The 17,455-nt window shown below is 27.1% G+C and overlaps 1 protein-coding gene across 2 annotated transcripts in view; it reads left to right on the top strand.

Moving 5' to 3' along the window:
* The window catches only part of LOC129969567 (cytochrome P450 4c3-like), a 51,506-nt gene extending 37,617 nt beyond the window's left edge, over positions 1–13,889 (top strand). For both annotated transcript variants that reach the window (XM_056084194.1, XM_056084193.1), the window contains exons 9-11: positions 103–169; positions 5,373–5,552; positions 10,708–13,889. In XM_056084194.1, coding sequence (XP_055940169.1) covers positions 103–169; positions 5,373–5,552; positions 10,708–10,868 — 408 coding nt within the window. In that variant the 3' untranslated portion in view covers positions 10,869–13,889. The remainder of the gene's footprint in view (positions 1–102; positions 170–5,372; positions 5,553–10,707) is intronic.
* The last annotated feature ends 3,566 nt before the right edge of the window (positions 13,890–17,455 follow it).

Genomic DNA, 17,455 nt, shown 5'->3' with positions numbered 1-17,455 from the left:
ATTTTATAAAATGCTCTGAAGGAAGTAATTAAAAAAAACTACATCACTAACTTTCCTTGGCTATTATTGTTTTCTTACTGTTTTTGTATCCTTTTCTCTCAGGAAGCGCAAAGGATATACACGCCTGCCCCTTTCATTGGACGCCAATTACAGGAAGATGTGGAAGTCGGTAAGTTGTGTGATATTTTATTTATGATATAAACAATTATATAAATATTGTAGACGAAAACAATGAGTATTTTTGTCATTTTTGAACACGTCTATACAACCCTAAATAAGATCATATAAAGCAACATTACCCGAGTGAGATCATAGATAACATAAAACAGTTATCATTGAATATTATATATTTGAGACTGAAAAAGTACACACTTTTCGTCTCAATATCTCTTTTTTCATATAAAAATTCTTCTGAGAATCTAGGTGAGAACCATAAAATTTTAATGCGAGATTCTGCTTTTTGAAACAAAATACTGTTCACATAGCCTTATGATTGACCTTTAATAAAGAGATTTCCGTTTTCAGTGTTTTGGACTTTTCAAACGTTTTAGATTTTAAACAGACATAAAAATTGTAATGACATTTTAATATCTTTAATTGTCCAATTTCATTTAAAATGAAGAAACTTTATATTAAATGTTCCGCTAACATCATTTAACACGGAGAAAGCGGATACAGTGCCACTAAATTTCTAACAGACCATCTATTAATCTTTTTATTTGTTTCACAGTACTCTTTCTAAATAATGCATTAAACCTTTATATTTCTTACTGAAAGACTAATTTATACACATTGTGCTAATATTTGATTTAATTGCAAAAATTTTTTAAATTGTTATTTAATTTAAATTTAAAATTTTAAATTTAATTGCGAAAAATTTATTAAATTGCAAAATGTTTTGTGTAAAAATATTAATAATTGTCAGTTCGACACAAAATAATATTTAATGTTTGATGATAAATTCGAAAGTATATGTCAAAAAAGTAATTTATTTTCATTCTTTAATTAATTTTTTACGATACAATTGTTTGATATTTTTCCATCACCGTAACAGCTACAATAAAAGAAAGTCTTTATGCATTGCTAATTTATAATAAAAAATTATGAAAATAATTATTTCATATCTGCCATTTCAAAATAATCTGTCAAGCTGATGCGTGTACGAAAAATATGCAGTGTTAAGATATTGAGCAAGCGCTCAGCAGGTAGCACTCAACAAATGGAGCCAACGCCACCCTCAAATAAGCACATTATGAAGGTGTGGGTGTCGACTAAGAAGGATGAAACGCATGAGCAAACGCAGTCGGTCAAGATCCTTCAAATGGTCACGCAATGTCTACAATTCGCGTGCATGCGTTGTGAAACCTGTCACGCTAGCTTGCAGTTGTACGATAACTCAAATTCTTACCATTTTTTTTTTTTTATTACAACAATAGCAAACACAGTGGGAGAGAATTTTTTGTTACTGATTTTCTTTGTTAAATATATTTTTTATATTCCTCAATGGGCATGTTTCAGAACCCAAGGATAAATTTGAATATAACCACAGATAAAATCCAGTGGGGATGGTCCCCCTAAACTTTCAATCCTACTCTCTAATGAAAGTGATATCAGAGTTTTATTGCCTTGTTCCAACCAACGCAAAAAAATGTGGTACTTGCGCCAGGCAGAGAACTCCTTGCGTGTCCTTTGTACACAATATTTGCTAAAATATTAAATTTTGGCGTGAATTTGGTATTTTTACTGAAATTATTGCGTGACTTTGAACGAAATTTTTAACTATTAATCTCTAGCATTCGGCTAAAAGTATCCAAAAAAAAAAAAAAATTCAATTCTGATTTAGATTTATTTTTACCAAATGAATAAAACCGAAATTTTTCAAAGAACTCCATTTGAAATCAGAAAATCGCATAGCAAAATTGGTGTATTTAAATCATTGCGTTAAGTTATCGCGTTCATATGTTTCTGAAAATACAGACCAACAAACGGTAAAGTCCTTGTTGTATTTGGCTCAAAATTTGAAATATGTTTACAATAAAGATGTTAAATATCAAATACGTGCCAAATTTTATTCATCTAGCTCTCTTTGTCTTGAAATTATCGTGTTAACTTATATTCAAAAACAAGGACAGATAGAATTATGAATAAATTTTACTCAAAATTTGATTTAAACCTACAAATAGGGTGTTAAGACTATGCTATATCGAATTTCATCCATACTGTTCAATGCGTTTTATCATAAACAGAAAAATAGACATTTTCTAAAAAAATGTTTTTAACTCAGACCCAAAAACATGGAAAATGGTCAAAATCTCGAGTTCGAATTTTTTAATGATTGCTGTAATTACTCCAAATTTCATATAAGAGAAAGTAAAAAGCAAGAACTTTTTCCCTAAATTGCCTTTTTCCTCAAAAGGTGGTCACATATAGCTGTGACCAAAATGCTCATCGGATATAAGAAAATGGATTTTTTTCATTGTAGCAAGTGGTTTTGAGATACAAATAATTAAAAAAAACTTTAGTTTTACATTGCTAAGTATTTCAAGAAATTTTGAAAACAGTTAAAAAATTTTTTAAATAATCAAAGTAAAATAATGAAGCCAGACGCGAAAAACGGACATTGAAGGTTAACTTATATTTGACTTTCAGTACTTAATTTACTTTGAAATATGGTGTTTAACTAACTTCTAAACTCATTAATAGTTCTTTGTAGTAATATTTTTTGTTTCAAGGTCTTTTGCGACAGAATTTTTGTTATCTCGGATTCATGCAGTTTTGCTAGATGGTTTTATGTATGGAGTAGCATAAGGACAAAAGGGAAATTAATCAAGAGTTAATTATCTGAGAAAGCAATTTTTTTTCTCCTACCCAGACAAAATCTAGAAACTTTGGTGATTACTCTAAAATACTTGGAAAGCAGTGACATTTTTTTGATTCATGGAGTTTGTTAATGTGATCTCTGGAATTGTTTTAGACGGTGCTTGTCATTACTTAGTTTAAAAAAAAACCCTCAGTCAAACTTTCTGACTGTTAAATATTGATGAGAGAAATCAACGTCCAGACTTCAGACAGACCTTTATATAAAACTCTCTTAGGATTTAAACTGGTCATTGAAATAAATTGTGATTCAACTTCCTCTTGACAAGGAAGCAATAGCGTACAATAAGAGATGATTTTATGAAAGAAGAAAATATGCCCTTTGATTTCTTTAATGGACTTTCCAATATGGACGTCAGTAATTGATATAGTTTTGAGATCGTAAAGTCAACAAAGTATTTACTTCTTTCAGTAACATAAATATTTCTTTTGAAAAACATTTCATTGTTAATCACTGCTAATTTTTAGAATCTGACTAACATAATTGTGATTGATAACTTTGATTTCTAGAAAAATTTTATGCAGACAAATTTTCTGCAAAGTTTATTCTAATGCTCTTACTTTCAGAGAAATATTTTTATAAGTAAGTTTTTATCTACCAGATGAAGCTACAATTTATTTTCTATCATAGAAAGTAACATTTTTCAGTTCCACCATTAAACGAGTTCCAAGATTTAGGGGAAATTTATAAAATATCCAGTAAATGTCTAGCAATTTGCATTATACATTAAGAATCATATAAAGATTAATTTTGAATGGAAATTTAAATTTTTAAAAAAATTAATTGTGGAATTAATTTTAAAAATTAATTTTGATCTAGCAATTCCTAACTTAATTTTAAATATTTATATTCACAACCCATATTTTTTTGTTTTATTTTTGTTCATTTCTACATTTGATAAAAATCTTATGAGTTGAAATACTTAAGAGAAATAAAACAATCCGATTAATCTGAAAAACAGACTTGTTTTAAAACTTTTTGTTCTTTTCCAAGCGATTAAGCAAAGTATCTGCATTAACGCATTTTTTACAAATTTAATTTTTCATTTTTCAAACCCGTGAATTTGTAACAGAACGGCAATCTATTGCTAACGCTCAATTAACACATTAAATAGACAAATATGAATTATGAATTTTGGGTATACAAATTATCAGATGTTTTGTTAGTAAATCAAACTAGTTAGTCACCAGTTTTTTTTTATTATTCATTTCATTTTTTATTCATTTTTAATGCTCTTTTTTTCAATCAGAATATGAAACGGGAAGTCGGGAAAAATTCGTAAATTTAGTGAAAGAATATTTAAAATGTAAAACAGTGTTCTTTTTTCAAGGCGCAAAGAATACGCTACAGGAAAGGATTTTTACATAAATTTATCTCAAGACAAATTAATAAGTAAGTAAAAAAAACACATGAAAGAAAATTCAAATTTCTAAGAAACATTGAATTATGTTGATTTTAGTGGTTTAATTTGTCAATATTTATTCTACTTAAAAAAATTTCTTCATTTTATAGACGCCATAATAAGCACTTAAAAATGTATTCAAATATTGTTACAATATGAGTATTGATTATATACGAAAACAATAAACATAACTGTTGTAAAATGTACTATAAAAATTTCTTAAAATTTATTAAATTAGGAAAACGTTGCATAGAAAACAAATTATTACTGAAATATTTACTGTTTTTTCATCTTAAATATGCGTAAAAATGGTTTTCTGTACAGGAAAATTTCGTAAAAATTTTCTTAAAAATCTGACTGAAACTTTAATATCACTTTTCTTAATGAACACCAGCTACTAGTAGACAATTTCGAATCAGGTTTTTGATTTAGAATACGAGTGACGCCTATTACAGATATTACATTTTTCGTATAGTAATTAAAATGAATAATATGATGAGCGCAAAGCATTTAAATAGTTTTTGCTACTTAATTGAATAACATATCTATCTTTTGTTTAAAAAAATAGTTCTCATAGTAATTTAAAAAAACTTAAGCTTGCAATAAACTTCCGATCTCTTTGAAGTTAAGTGTAATTGAATTTAGATGCATATTGTAAAGTTTATCAAAATTCAGAATATAAATTTAGGTTAGGTTCTTAAGGACACTTTTGGACATGGACTTTTTAAGGACACTAAAGACATGGACACTTTTGGCAACCACGGCCGATGGATAGTTTTTTTGAAAACCTTTCCAGATATATAATATTTGTTCTTGGCCATAGTTTCGCCTCATTTTTAAGCTACTTTTCGAAATCCATTAGAATTTTGAGATTCTGGTCTGTGATTTCAGATCCTACTTCCATAACACATAGACATGAAGAATTTATGCATCAGAAAGCAGTTATAAAAAGCCCGGAAAAATAATTATTCGGACATTAGATTCCGTTTATTTATATATTCTTTGATATTCTAATATATGAAGTAAAAGGAATCTTAATATTTTTGAAATATATTAATTTACATTAATACTTTTTATGTTATTCTTTTTCAGACGGCTTTAAAATTCCGAAAGGCACAACATGTATGCTGGTCATTTACATGTTACATCGCCACCCGGAATCGTTTCCGGATCCTGAAATTTTCAACCCGGATCGCTTTTTGCCAGAAAATTGCCTGGACAGACATCCTTTCGCTTATTGTCCATTCTCAGCTGGATCAAGAAGTTGCATTGGTAAGCTTCGTATAAAATATTTTAATATAGATCAAACTTTAATATATTGCTAAATTATTAACTAGCGAAAATTTCCCCAAAAAAACTCTTTCAACCTTTAATAAAGATGCTATCTCCCTGAACCCGGATAAAAATGTTCACCTTGGGTAAGGCTGCGATTGCTTGTATGGCAATGACGAACAATAGTTACTCTAGTGTAAACTTAACATTTTATTCAATGTACCGTGTGATCCTTGGCAATTTTTTGACGATTGATTCCTGGCACGCGGATAATAGTACTTTAAAATCGAATTCGTGTGTAAGATGTATTTTCTCCAGCTGATAGAAATCAAAATTTGAGACAAAATTATAACTGGACAGAAAATTATTTGCAAAGTTGGATATATTTAAGTCACTGTGTTTCCGAGTTGTCACGTTTAGATGCTTTTAAAACTAGATGTCGACAAACAGGTAACCACTGCTTGTATTCGGCTCAAAATTTAATAGATGTCTTCTCTATAAATGTTAAATATGTGTACCAAAGTTTATCCATCCAGTTTTCATTTTTTAATTATCGTGTTAAATTATATTCGAAAAAACAGGCAGAGAGACTTTCTCTGAATAGATTTTGCTTAACATTTTTTTATAAATTAGGCAATATACCAAATTTCATCTGTCTAGCTGAAAAAAATTTTCAATTATCTTCATCACATATAGTCATACGGAATGGACAAACAGTCAGACATAACGCCAAAAACATTTTTTGAACTCGAGGAAGTCGAAGACGTAGAGATTCGTCGAACTCCCGAATTCGAATTTTTTGACAATTACAATGCTAATTAAATTAATTCTCTGTACTTTGTATTCGAGAAAGTAAAACAAAGAAACAATTCAGTTGATAAAATATTTCTACAGGATATCTACAGTCATATCCATTTAGTCAAGTTTAATTAAAATAATTTAATTTTTTTTATCGTTTTAATTAAATGAATATAATCCTATGCATAGTAATGAATTTTCTTTGCTAATAATTATTAGGAATAATATAATTTTTTTTTAAATTTCTCACTTACAAATATTTATAAAATTTAGGTACTAAAACTTTGGAAAAGTTAAACTTAAATCAGAATTGAAAATTTTTCAATTTATATTATCTTTCTTGTGTAAAATTAAACTATTTTATGCCATGATAATTATTTTAAAAGTTAACTTTATTAGATATTTTAACTTATCTAATCTGCATTTAATAATAATATTCGAGGCGTCTGTTACATGAGTATTCGCTAGCGAATTCAATTTTTTTCCCCTGCTTGATATTTACATGTTACTTTTTTCATAATGTGGATACTTTCAGAATTCAATGTATAAATTTATGATATTTAAAAAAAAATTCCACTTCTGTTTATTGATTTTATTATTTTTTAATTAATATGTGAATAATTCCAGCCGAATGCAAATTCACTTTCGATTTAATTAACTGTTTATTTCTAGCTTATATATCTTTTCTTCTTTTCCGAACTGTTTTCATACCTTGAACCAGATTCACTATTAAAGTTTTTATTTACGCTGACGAGTTCATAAATTTCAGATCCTGCTGCCATCTATTGGTAAAAGTTCACACTAACTATTTTACTAATCTTTAATTTTTTAAACAATATTTTTATTTAACATTTTTACGTGTTGTATCTTTTTTTATACCTGACAGACCAAAATAATAATAATATATGCACCAAAATAATGTAATATTACAGATATATTTAAATAATTTTAAGAAATAATGGTGAAATATTTAAATGTTACTATATAACAGAAATGTAAAAGTTGAAATTATTGCAAATTAAGTGTTCTCTTTTTAAAAATAAACTTTTTTAAATTTCAATTATTGATTGTTTCAACTTGTGAAACAAAAACAAAAGATTGACTACATTCCAGGAAGGGTCTAAATTTAAGATAATACACGAATAAATAAAAAGTAAAGTAATTGGAAGCGGAAATTCTTCAAGATTTTAGAACTAAATACATGAAATAATAGTGTTAAAAATCTTAAAATATTCCAGCATAGGTTTGAAAATAAGTATAAAGAATTTATTTAAGAAACAATTATTCTTTTTGATCTGATTTTGATCTGTCTGATCTATCCGATCTTCTGATCTATCTGATCTGATTTTGATCTGATTTTTTTGAATTATGAGCAGTACACTATTGACAAATTATTTCATAGATTAACACTTTAACAAATCAGATTTAAATCGTATTAAACATGAAATAAAACTGAAGGAAAAGAAACTAATGCATCGAGGACAATTATCCGAATTAAAAAAACTTCATCATATTTTGCCATAATCCATAATGACAATATATTGTTATATTTTATGTATTTATATTAATATCTGAGTAAAAAAAAAGGAACAAAATCATATTGCAAAATGTCAAATTTTGAGTGTTGTTCATTCAATTTGTGCTGACATGCTTGTTGCGTTATTAAGGTAATAAGAACTCTGTAAGGCTGCTTTGCAATATTTATTTTCTATTTCAGAATTTAATTATATTTTACATATAACTAAGGAAAATATCATTTGTACATTAATTCATATTATTTATCTTACATTAAAGCTAAATTTGTTGTCATGTGTTACTTGCAATTAATATTCACACCTTCTAAATAAAGAACTTTAAACTGAAATAGTTATGCTTCATACATTCATTAAACAAAGGGTAAATTCACAAATTTTTTACCAGATATTTCCATTTAAAACAACTAAATTAAGAGATGAACTTAGAAACTAAATTAAGTACTCTCGTCATTATTTTTTAAAAATAAAATATGTTTACTCATAAAAAATTAGAATTAATCTGCTTTTAACAAATATTTATTACTATAAATAATATGCATCAGTCTACGAGTAATCTGATTCATAGCAACAACAAACCGTCTTTCAAAAAAAGTAAAAGTCAAAAAATATAAAAAAATCGTAGAAATCTAAGCACGTTTCGAGGGGAACTAAAAACTAACATTCTTCAAAACGCCTCAAAAACCATGTTTGCGAGACCTAATTTAGAGGCGACGTGTGACCGAATGTGACAACACGAGACTGTCAGACTATCTTGGCGATCGATTCTTTGCTGAAAAGCGGTTCGGAGTGCGTGGGCGGAAACTTGCTTCTCGATTCCCAAATGGGCGCCTAGAAAATAACTCCAGGAAGAGACTGCCTCAGGATATACGAGACGGGATTTCACTCGCATTCCAATACAAAAGAGTAAAAACGAATCTCTCAGTATGTGACTATATGGAAATACAACCTAAAGTGAAACTGGGAAATTTTATATGTTGACAATATATTCCAAAAAATTCCGATGTAATAGCGTGATTTTTTTAAAAAAATATTGGTTTCTGCAGTTTTATGAATATTTTTATTTTATTCAAAGGAAACAAGATAAATTTAAATTACATAGTATTTCAAATACGTTATGGTAAATGTTATTAATCTAGTAATGATAATGTACAATTACAATGATGACAGCTGATTATTCATAACACCACTAAACTTATCGGTGATTATACATAACACCAGTAATTATACATTATCACTAGTTTATTTCATTTACCGTATTATGTGCATAATGAAAATACAGGCATAGGGTCTACGATCATTATGATTCATTTTGTCACAATAGAGGAACAATTTTTATGTTCACCCCTTTGATTAACAACTTAGGTTAATTTGAAGATCACACTTTTTGTCTCACAAATTTTTTTAGGAAACCTCTGTACATCAATTTTTAGAAATGACGATGTTGGTACCTTGGTTCGAGATTAATTACAAAGTTTACATATCCAGAAAACGAAAATCTAGGAGTTGAAGAAAATGGGCTTCAAATTGCTTTAGGAATGATGCCATGTAATTATAAATTAGATATGATTACAATAGACTATGTCATCAGAAGAAACAAGATAATAGTATGAAGTACAGAATGAAAAATATTTTTAAAATAACCTCATATAGCATAAGCTTTTCTTCATTTATTGTTTTTTTATTCTGTCAGATACAAAATAAAGGAATACTATTAGGAAATATTCATATCATATTCGTTCAAAATTATATCGCGTCTAGGCCATCGACATTAAAAATGTGCAATATAATGCAGAGTGTAGATTAAAAAATATTCAAAATAATTTTAATGTAATAGAAAACTATAATAAAAAATATTACAATTCAGTATCTAGAGGGATTTTTTTTCTCTTACTATTTTTAAGATCAACAAAATGAAAACAAGGATATAACAGTGCAGAGTATAGAATAGAAAAATCAAATGAGCGATTCGATACATTCAGCTAACTTAAACTAAATTGAAATTCTTTCTCTTTAAGCGCTGTTGTAATGCAATTGCAACTAAATTTTTCTCATGCTATCTGCAGCGTCGCTTACTTTTAAATAAGATGAATATAATAAATATTACTATCTGAATATAGAAGATCTTCCTGATTTATACTTTTGTAAGGATTTAAAAAGAATGAAAGAATGAGATAGATATTTTTATATCGAATCTACAAAAGAAAAATCACTTCTCTTACCGAATACCATTGAATTGTATTGCATATTAGATAATTCTTTCTTTTTTTTCTTTTACGTCATTTTTATTTATTTAGTTTTATTTATTTTATAAAAAATAATTTTTTTATCGAAAATGTACATATTTTCTATAAAAATTTAAGATAAATTACGATTTCAGATCCAAATACTGAACATTAAAATGTCATTTGGAAACGTTTGCCATTATTTCTCAGATAATTATCCAATATTATTTTATATGAAAAAAAGCTATAATAAATTATATACTCGTATATTACAATTTAAGTTCCTTCAGGCCTAAAAAAGCATGTAAATTTTAGATTTTCAACTAAAGCGTAGTCTGGACTTCTAGTTTAATTACTGGATCTATTAAACTAGATAATTATAGTTTAATATAATAGATTAAATAATTTCCGATAATCTTGCAAAATTCTTGTAAAATTTAAGGTCAATTAAATAATTTAAGTCGTATGTTAAATTATTGTAAATGTTTGATAACATGCAATGATTAAAAATGCACATAAATTTTCCTGTTTAATGGAATCATATTTTACAAAATTGTATAGAAAGAGATTTGTTATATGATTCATTTTCTAATTTTATAGGTCAAAAGTTTGCAATGCTAGAAGAAAAAGTAATGATTGCAAACGTTTTAAGGAATTTCAGAGTTCGATCCGTGGACCAAAGGGACAAGCTTCACTTATCAGCCGAGATGGTTCTCAGATCCAGAAATGGAATCCGTCTTGAACTTACTCCCAGGAAATAATTTATTTGTAATATAGTTAATTTATTTCCAATGGAAAAATATTGTTTTCCGACTATCGTATGATAATTGATATACATTATTTTCAAAGTAACCACATAATTAGAATTTAAGTATCCATATTTAGAACTTTAGAACTCTGTAGAGAGGGGAAAAAAATAAGAAATTCCAGATTTTAGGAGCTGAGAAGATAAATGATTAAAGAAAAACCAAATAAATAATTGGGAAGACCTATACAACCCTTAGTTTGAACAATTGAATAATGATAGTAAAATTACGGAACAATTATCATGAATGCATTAATTACAAATCATACAATATAATTATATGGAAAGATAGAAAGAATTTTAAAGTAAAAAAAATTTCTAAAGATAAAGAACAATTCTAAAATAAAGAATTCTAAAGCAGAAAAAATGTTAAAGGTAAAGAATAATTTTAAGCTAAAGAAATCTAAAGTAAAAAAAAAAAAAAAAAAAAAAAAAAGAGCAAAGAATAAAGAAAGACCAAATCGTAGCTAAAGAATTCTAAAGTAAAAGAAATGCTAATTTTATGTGGAAATTATTTTTTATACATCATTCATTTCTCATGTTTTGGAAGACATATCATCAAGAATGGCTGTTCTTAATTGTGGATATCTTTTTCCCTACAATTCTGATAATTATAAAAGCTCTGTTTCACTTCTATGGATATTTTCTCATGGTTCAGTATTGAATGCAATATTTATATGTTCGGAAAATAGTTTGAGCAAATTTTTGTACACGCAATTATTTTTCAATAAAGGAATTTGGTACAAAATTTTTCTATATTTTTGAATGTAGAGATAACTTGATTCTGAGAAAATATAAATCTCATTTTATTATTTTGCTAAAATCTTGCAAATTGAATCGCATCGGTGAGAACTTAAATCTCAAATACTTCAAGTCCGAATTTGACCCACTGGCATTAGGAAAAGTAATAATAAAAATCAAAACGTTTAATTAATAATCCATTGTCATTAAAGAATTGAATGAACCGCGTTTGATGAAACTTATTCAACCTCGCACTGCAGGAATTAAATACACCTAATCGGCATTACTTTGGCATGCTGTTCCTGATAGAAGAAGGACTTGTTACCATAACATACCGTTAATTTGGTTTAGCTTAACTGTATAAACCAGACTTAAAGCCACATCAACGTTATTTAGGGACAGATCCCAAAATTTTGAACAGTGATCAGAAGAGGAAGATATCAAAGATGCTAACCCTTCTCCAGATTACTATGTCAAACTATTACTATTATATCCGATGAATAAATTTTTTTATCAAATTTAACAGGTGTCAACAACGTCATCAATATGTCAGCAAATAGAGGGAGTCGAAACACATTTAAGTTTTGAAATGGAGTCATTTTTATCTTGAAGCCGAAATTTTAATTTCATATAAGAATGCATCATCATTCATTAACTGATATATTATGTAAATTGAACCATCTGTGTATGAAATATTAAGTTAAATATTATTCTGTTGTCGCTGAACGAAATTTTAAAAGTAAAATATATCGTGTAAGAGTTATAAATACAGCGTTCCGTAACCATAATCTGACTGAAGTATTACAAAATTTGGCATGAAAGACTTATCACGGGCAGAAAGATTAAATATTTAGCTAACCAAGTTTCCTAACATATAAAGAATGGTGACTTTTAGTGGAGTGTGTTAAAAGTGGAGTGACGTTATTTGTTTCCTATTTCATGTCGCAAACGGTAAACGAAGTGACGGGGCAGACAGGATAAACAGAACTTAAAGGCACACAGGATTGCAAAGGCCGATATAACTTTCATAACATGTTTTTTATTTTCTTTATAAATATATCAAATATTTATAAAAAAATTCATATATTCTTTCAGAAAAGTTACAAAACAAGAACAAAGAAAAAGCTATCGAACAAAATTTTAATATCCATGTGTTAGAAAATTTATCCCTCTATGAAATAATTATTTAAATAAAAAGAATTAATATATCATTTTTCTAAAACGGACTAAAAAATTTAAAGTAATTTCTCTTAACACATACAGATTATAATTGCGAATTTTATGAATTCATATGATTATTTAAAAATGCACGTGATTGTGAATTTTATGAATTCATGCGATTATTTAAAAATACACGTGACTGCTAATTAAAAAAATAAATACACTCACAAATTTTCAGGGCTATCTGTATTAGGCTAAAGGAAATTATTTCAGATTTTTAGTCCGTTTTAAAACGTGGATACATTATAATTCTTTTTCTTAAGTAATTATTTTCTGCTTTTTAATATTGTGTGCCTATGAAATTTTGCAATCAATTTAAAACTAATTACTCGATGAGCTACAGCTAATGATAAAATTTATACCGAAAGACAGGAAAACGAGTTCATGTTGCACAGTCATTTAGTTCTGTTTAAAGTTTGAAGTCTCTATCTTATGAATAATTTAGTTTAAAATATCACAAAATGTGTGCAGAACAAGTAAACAAATGGAAATACAAGAGAGCGAGTTAATAAAAACGTATTCAAAAGTTAATAAAAAACACAAACATTACTAAGGCTTGTCATCTGTCGGTCATGAAAATTTCGATTGCTCAAAACCTATTGCGAAATTTGTACCGAAAAAGGCACAAAAATAGACGGACAAGAAAGTTAGTTAATATTGCATTATCATCCAACGTTGTGCAATTTTTAAAATCTCAGATTTCTAGCTCTTTGGGAAATTAGATTAAAATAGATTTCAAGCTATGTACTGGAGCAGACAGATAAGAAAACAAGTTAATAAAAGAGTGTTAAAAAGAATTGTTTATCTTTATTTTCTATTAGCCTGTTTATTTAACTTGGATTTAAATTAAATCTTAATTCGCTATTATTAATTTTAAAGTTATATATGATGCTTTTAATATTTTTCTAAGTCATATTATTTTGCTTTTATTTTTTACCTCGATGGCAAATGTAGAAATGCTTTTATTTGTATCACTACTTTAAATACACTTAAATAAAGATTTCATTTCATTTCATTCATTACATTTTTATTCATTGTTTAATTAATTATTTTCGACAATTGAAAATAACACAATCTAAAAGAAGGCGCCAGTAGGATATATATAAATGTCAGACCGTTTTTATAAGTACCGATGCAAGAAGTTCCTGTGATATGCAGAATCCGAACTCAAACTTTTTTTACCCGGTTTTACATTATACAGACATTTAGTATTCAACAAGAACCTCAACAGGTATAACATTTGTTTATTCAATAACTATATGTGCTGAAGAGCTTATAATCTTTCTCTTATTCAATGCAAAAAAAAAATCTTGTATTTTTATGATTAGGATAATAAAAAATATTACATTATTATCACTATAATTTTAATTTATTTTATATATTTTCATATAAAAAAAAGAAAAGTCAGTATTATTAATACCTACTTTTAATCCATTGCAAATGATTAAGGAATCCTTTAATTGTGTTTTGCTTTTTGTTTTTATATCTATTGTTAAAGTGAATGTTTTGTTTTTTTCTTATTTTTTGTGCCATTGGGGATTTTGCCAGTATTTTGTTGTCGTCATTATCATAATGAATTCATTCTCATGCATTTATTTCTCATAACATTATTTTGATTTGCATTTAAGAGGAATTATTAATGAAGGAAATGGTTATGGTTTTGTCAAAGTTTGTGGGAATAAGGTTTTGGAATTCTAAATATAAACGCATGTTATGTTATTGTTATATAAATTTTAAATATGTTTAAAAATTCACTCGAAGCTCATAATATTTATTCATTCATATGCTTAAAATATAATTAATGCAAAAAATAATAAATATTTTAAACTTTTTGCATTCATTATTTTTTTTTAATATTTTGCTTTTTCATGTTTACATTTTGTAACTTATATTATATACAAATAAAATTATTACCAAGCGTAAGAAAATATAACTGCTTTAGAATGTGCAGTAAATTCTGTTTCAATTGTGCTTTAGATATAACAATTGGTTCATTTTCATTTCCTCATTGTAACAAAAAAAGTTTACTTCTTGCAATTTTTGTTTATTTAGTTATGTATAAATAAACTATATTTTGCTATCTTGTATTTTTTTCTGATCTTGTAAAAGCATGCTATTTAAATAATTTCCTGTCTTTATTGTTGAAGAATTCTATCGTTTATTTTAAATCACAATGCTATTTGGTCATTTTATATAACATGACAAAACCAGAAACTTAAAACATTTCTTTCTAATTTGTTAAACAAAGAGACTACTTCCAAGCAGGAAATGTGTGAAAAAATATATCGCATAATTTATAAGCAAAAGAATACTCGAATTAAACAACAGATGAAAAATTTAACTCAGAACACGAATCATGTTATTTTTTCCCATAGAGAAAATTATTTAAATAGGAAAAATTTCTTTCCTTATTAACAGTTACTTAAACAACAAGTGAATTCACAGTAATATCATGTTTTTGATTAAATTAGTGCTTAAGTTTTAAAGAAATTTATTTTATAGTGATGATCATAAAAATTAACATACTATGAATCCAGAGTCTTCGTCCCTATTCCTCTATGAGATGCTATTTTAATAATTTTTTTATCTGCAATTGTCTTAGAAACTAAAAGGTAAAAGTCAGTACCCCATTACAAAAAGGTGAAAGAATACACTCCTTAGAAATTATATGTATATACTAAATCCTTTTCTATTTTCATCTATTTTTTAATTCATTTTGTTGCAAATCAATAATTTGATAGAAAGATTAGTAATAAATTACTAGTTCAGATTAGTATGATAATATTATGATAGTAAAAAATTGATTTTTTTTTTTTTGCTGTTTGCAAAAGAATATAACTTGAAAAAACTATAAATAAATATATTTTGGGAAAGAACATAGATTGAAAAACTATAAATATATTTTGGAAAAGAACATAGATTGAAAAACTATAAATATATTTTGGAAAAGAACATAGATTGAAAAACTATAAATATATTTTGGAAAAGAACATAAATTGAAAAACTATAAATATATTTTGAAAAAGAATATAAATTAAAAAACTATAAATATATTTTGAAAAAGAATATAAATTAAAAAACTATAAATATATTTTGAAAAAGAATATAAATTAAAAAACTATAAATATATTTTGAAAAAGAATATAAATGAAAAAAAGAAAACTATATGTAATTTTGGTTGTTATATTATCGATTTCATGGAGGGGCCTAACAAGGTGTGGTTTTCAATTCAATAAACTATCTCAATATGCATGGAAATCAATAAAAGAAAAGAAAAATATACAGAAAAATAAGTAAAGCGAATAAAGAAATTGCCCACGCTTAATTCTATAAAAACTAATTTGTATGAATATTGCCTTGTTTAGTTTGTTTGAACAATGCTTCACTTTCTCTCGTCTAGAATCTTCATTATATTGATACTGTTATGTGTAGTTGGTTTCATACTAAAGACGATAATTTTACAGTTAGTTCAATAGGATACTGAATGGATTCCTGATTTATAAGTTAGGACTCAGCGACAAAACTAATGAAAGAAATGAAGGATTCCAAATATTTAAAACTCACTGCGGTATTTCTATTAGGATTCGAATTTCAGTGTTTTAGAATATTTGAAGCCTCATCAAAGGATCTATAAAAGCAGAGGCTTACAGAAGAGTAGGAGTCTAATCAAGAGAAGGGACAGTTGGACGAAACCCTTTTTAGGGTATTTATCTCCAGCGATAGTGCTGCTGTTGTATAGTGTTGCGGTTGTTTCATAACAACTGTCTACTTGTGTGTTGTTGATTTCTGCAAGTGCTGTTTTTGTGTACAATTCGTATATGTTTTGTTACTCTTTTGTTATGTTTTCGTGTAGAATAAATAATCGTTAACCGTTTCACAGCCTGATAGATTTTTTAACTTATTACCTTTAACACACCGGAGGGAATTTTCTGTAACAATATTAACTTTAAAGTTTTACTATATTGTTCGAATACCTTCAAGCTAATGTATCAGATTTTCAGTATTTGGCTTGGCAATAGGAAAAACCTTCATGAAGCAATAATCAATTAGAGTGATTTAGAGCTCCCTCATATCCAAAAATACATTGATGAGGCTGCATAGTATTATTTGTAGATTAAATATTGTATGTAATGAACACGAACAATATCAGGGATCATCGATATAGAAATGAGAATCTTCTGGTTTGATGATTGGTTCTCTCTTCCCTGGTGGGTGTAGTGATGATATAGAAATGAATTAACATCTGCCATTGATGGGGCGAACCTCCTATGAAAAAGATTACATCATGGCCACAATGATGGCTTTTAGAATTCAACTATAATACCCCCTTTACTGCTGATACAAGTAGTTATTCGTTATATTTCAATTATTCGTGCTCAGTCGTTGAAATTACAATGTGGCGCTTAAGTAATACGAAGTCATTATGAAAATACTTATTTCGTAAAATAGATGTTTGTACAAATCATTACAGAAAAAAAGCAATATATTGCTTTTTCAAAATCAGCGCTAACATTCTAGTATGCTTTGCAATTTAGAAGCATTTGTTTATATGATTTAGAAGTGTTTTAGTCTTGAATAGGA

Source organism: Argiope bruennichi, chromosome 5, assembly GCF_947563725.1.
Source record: "Argiope bruennichi chromosome 5, qqArgBrue1.1, whole genome shotgun sequence".
Lineage (NCBI taxonomy): Eukaryota > Metazoa > Arthropoda > Arachnida > Araneae > Araneidae > Argiope > Argiope bruennichi.
This window is presented reverse-complemented; position numbering and strand designations above follow the sequence as displayed.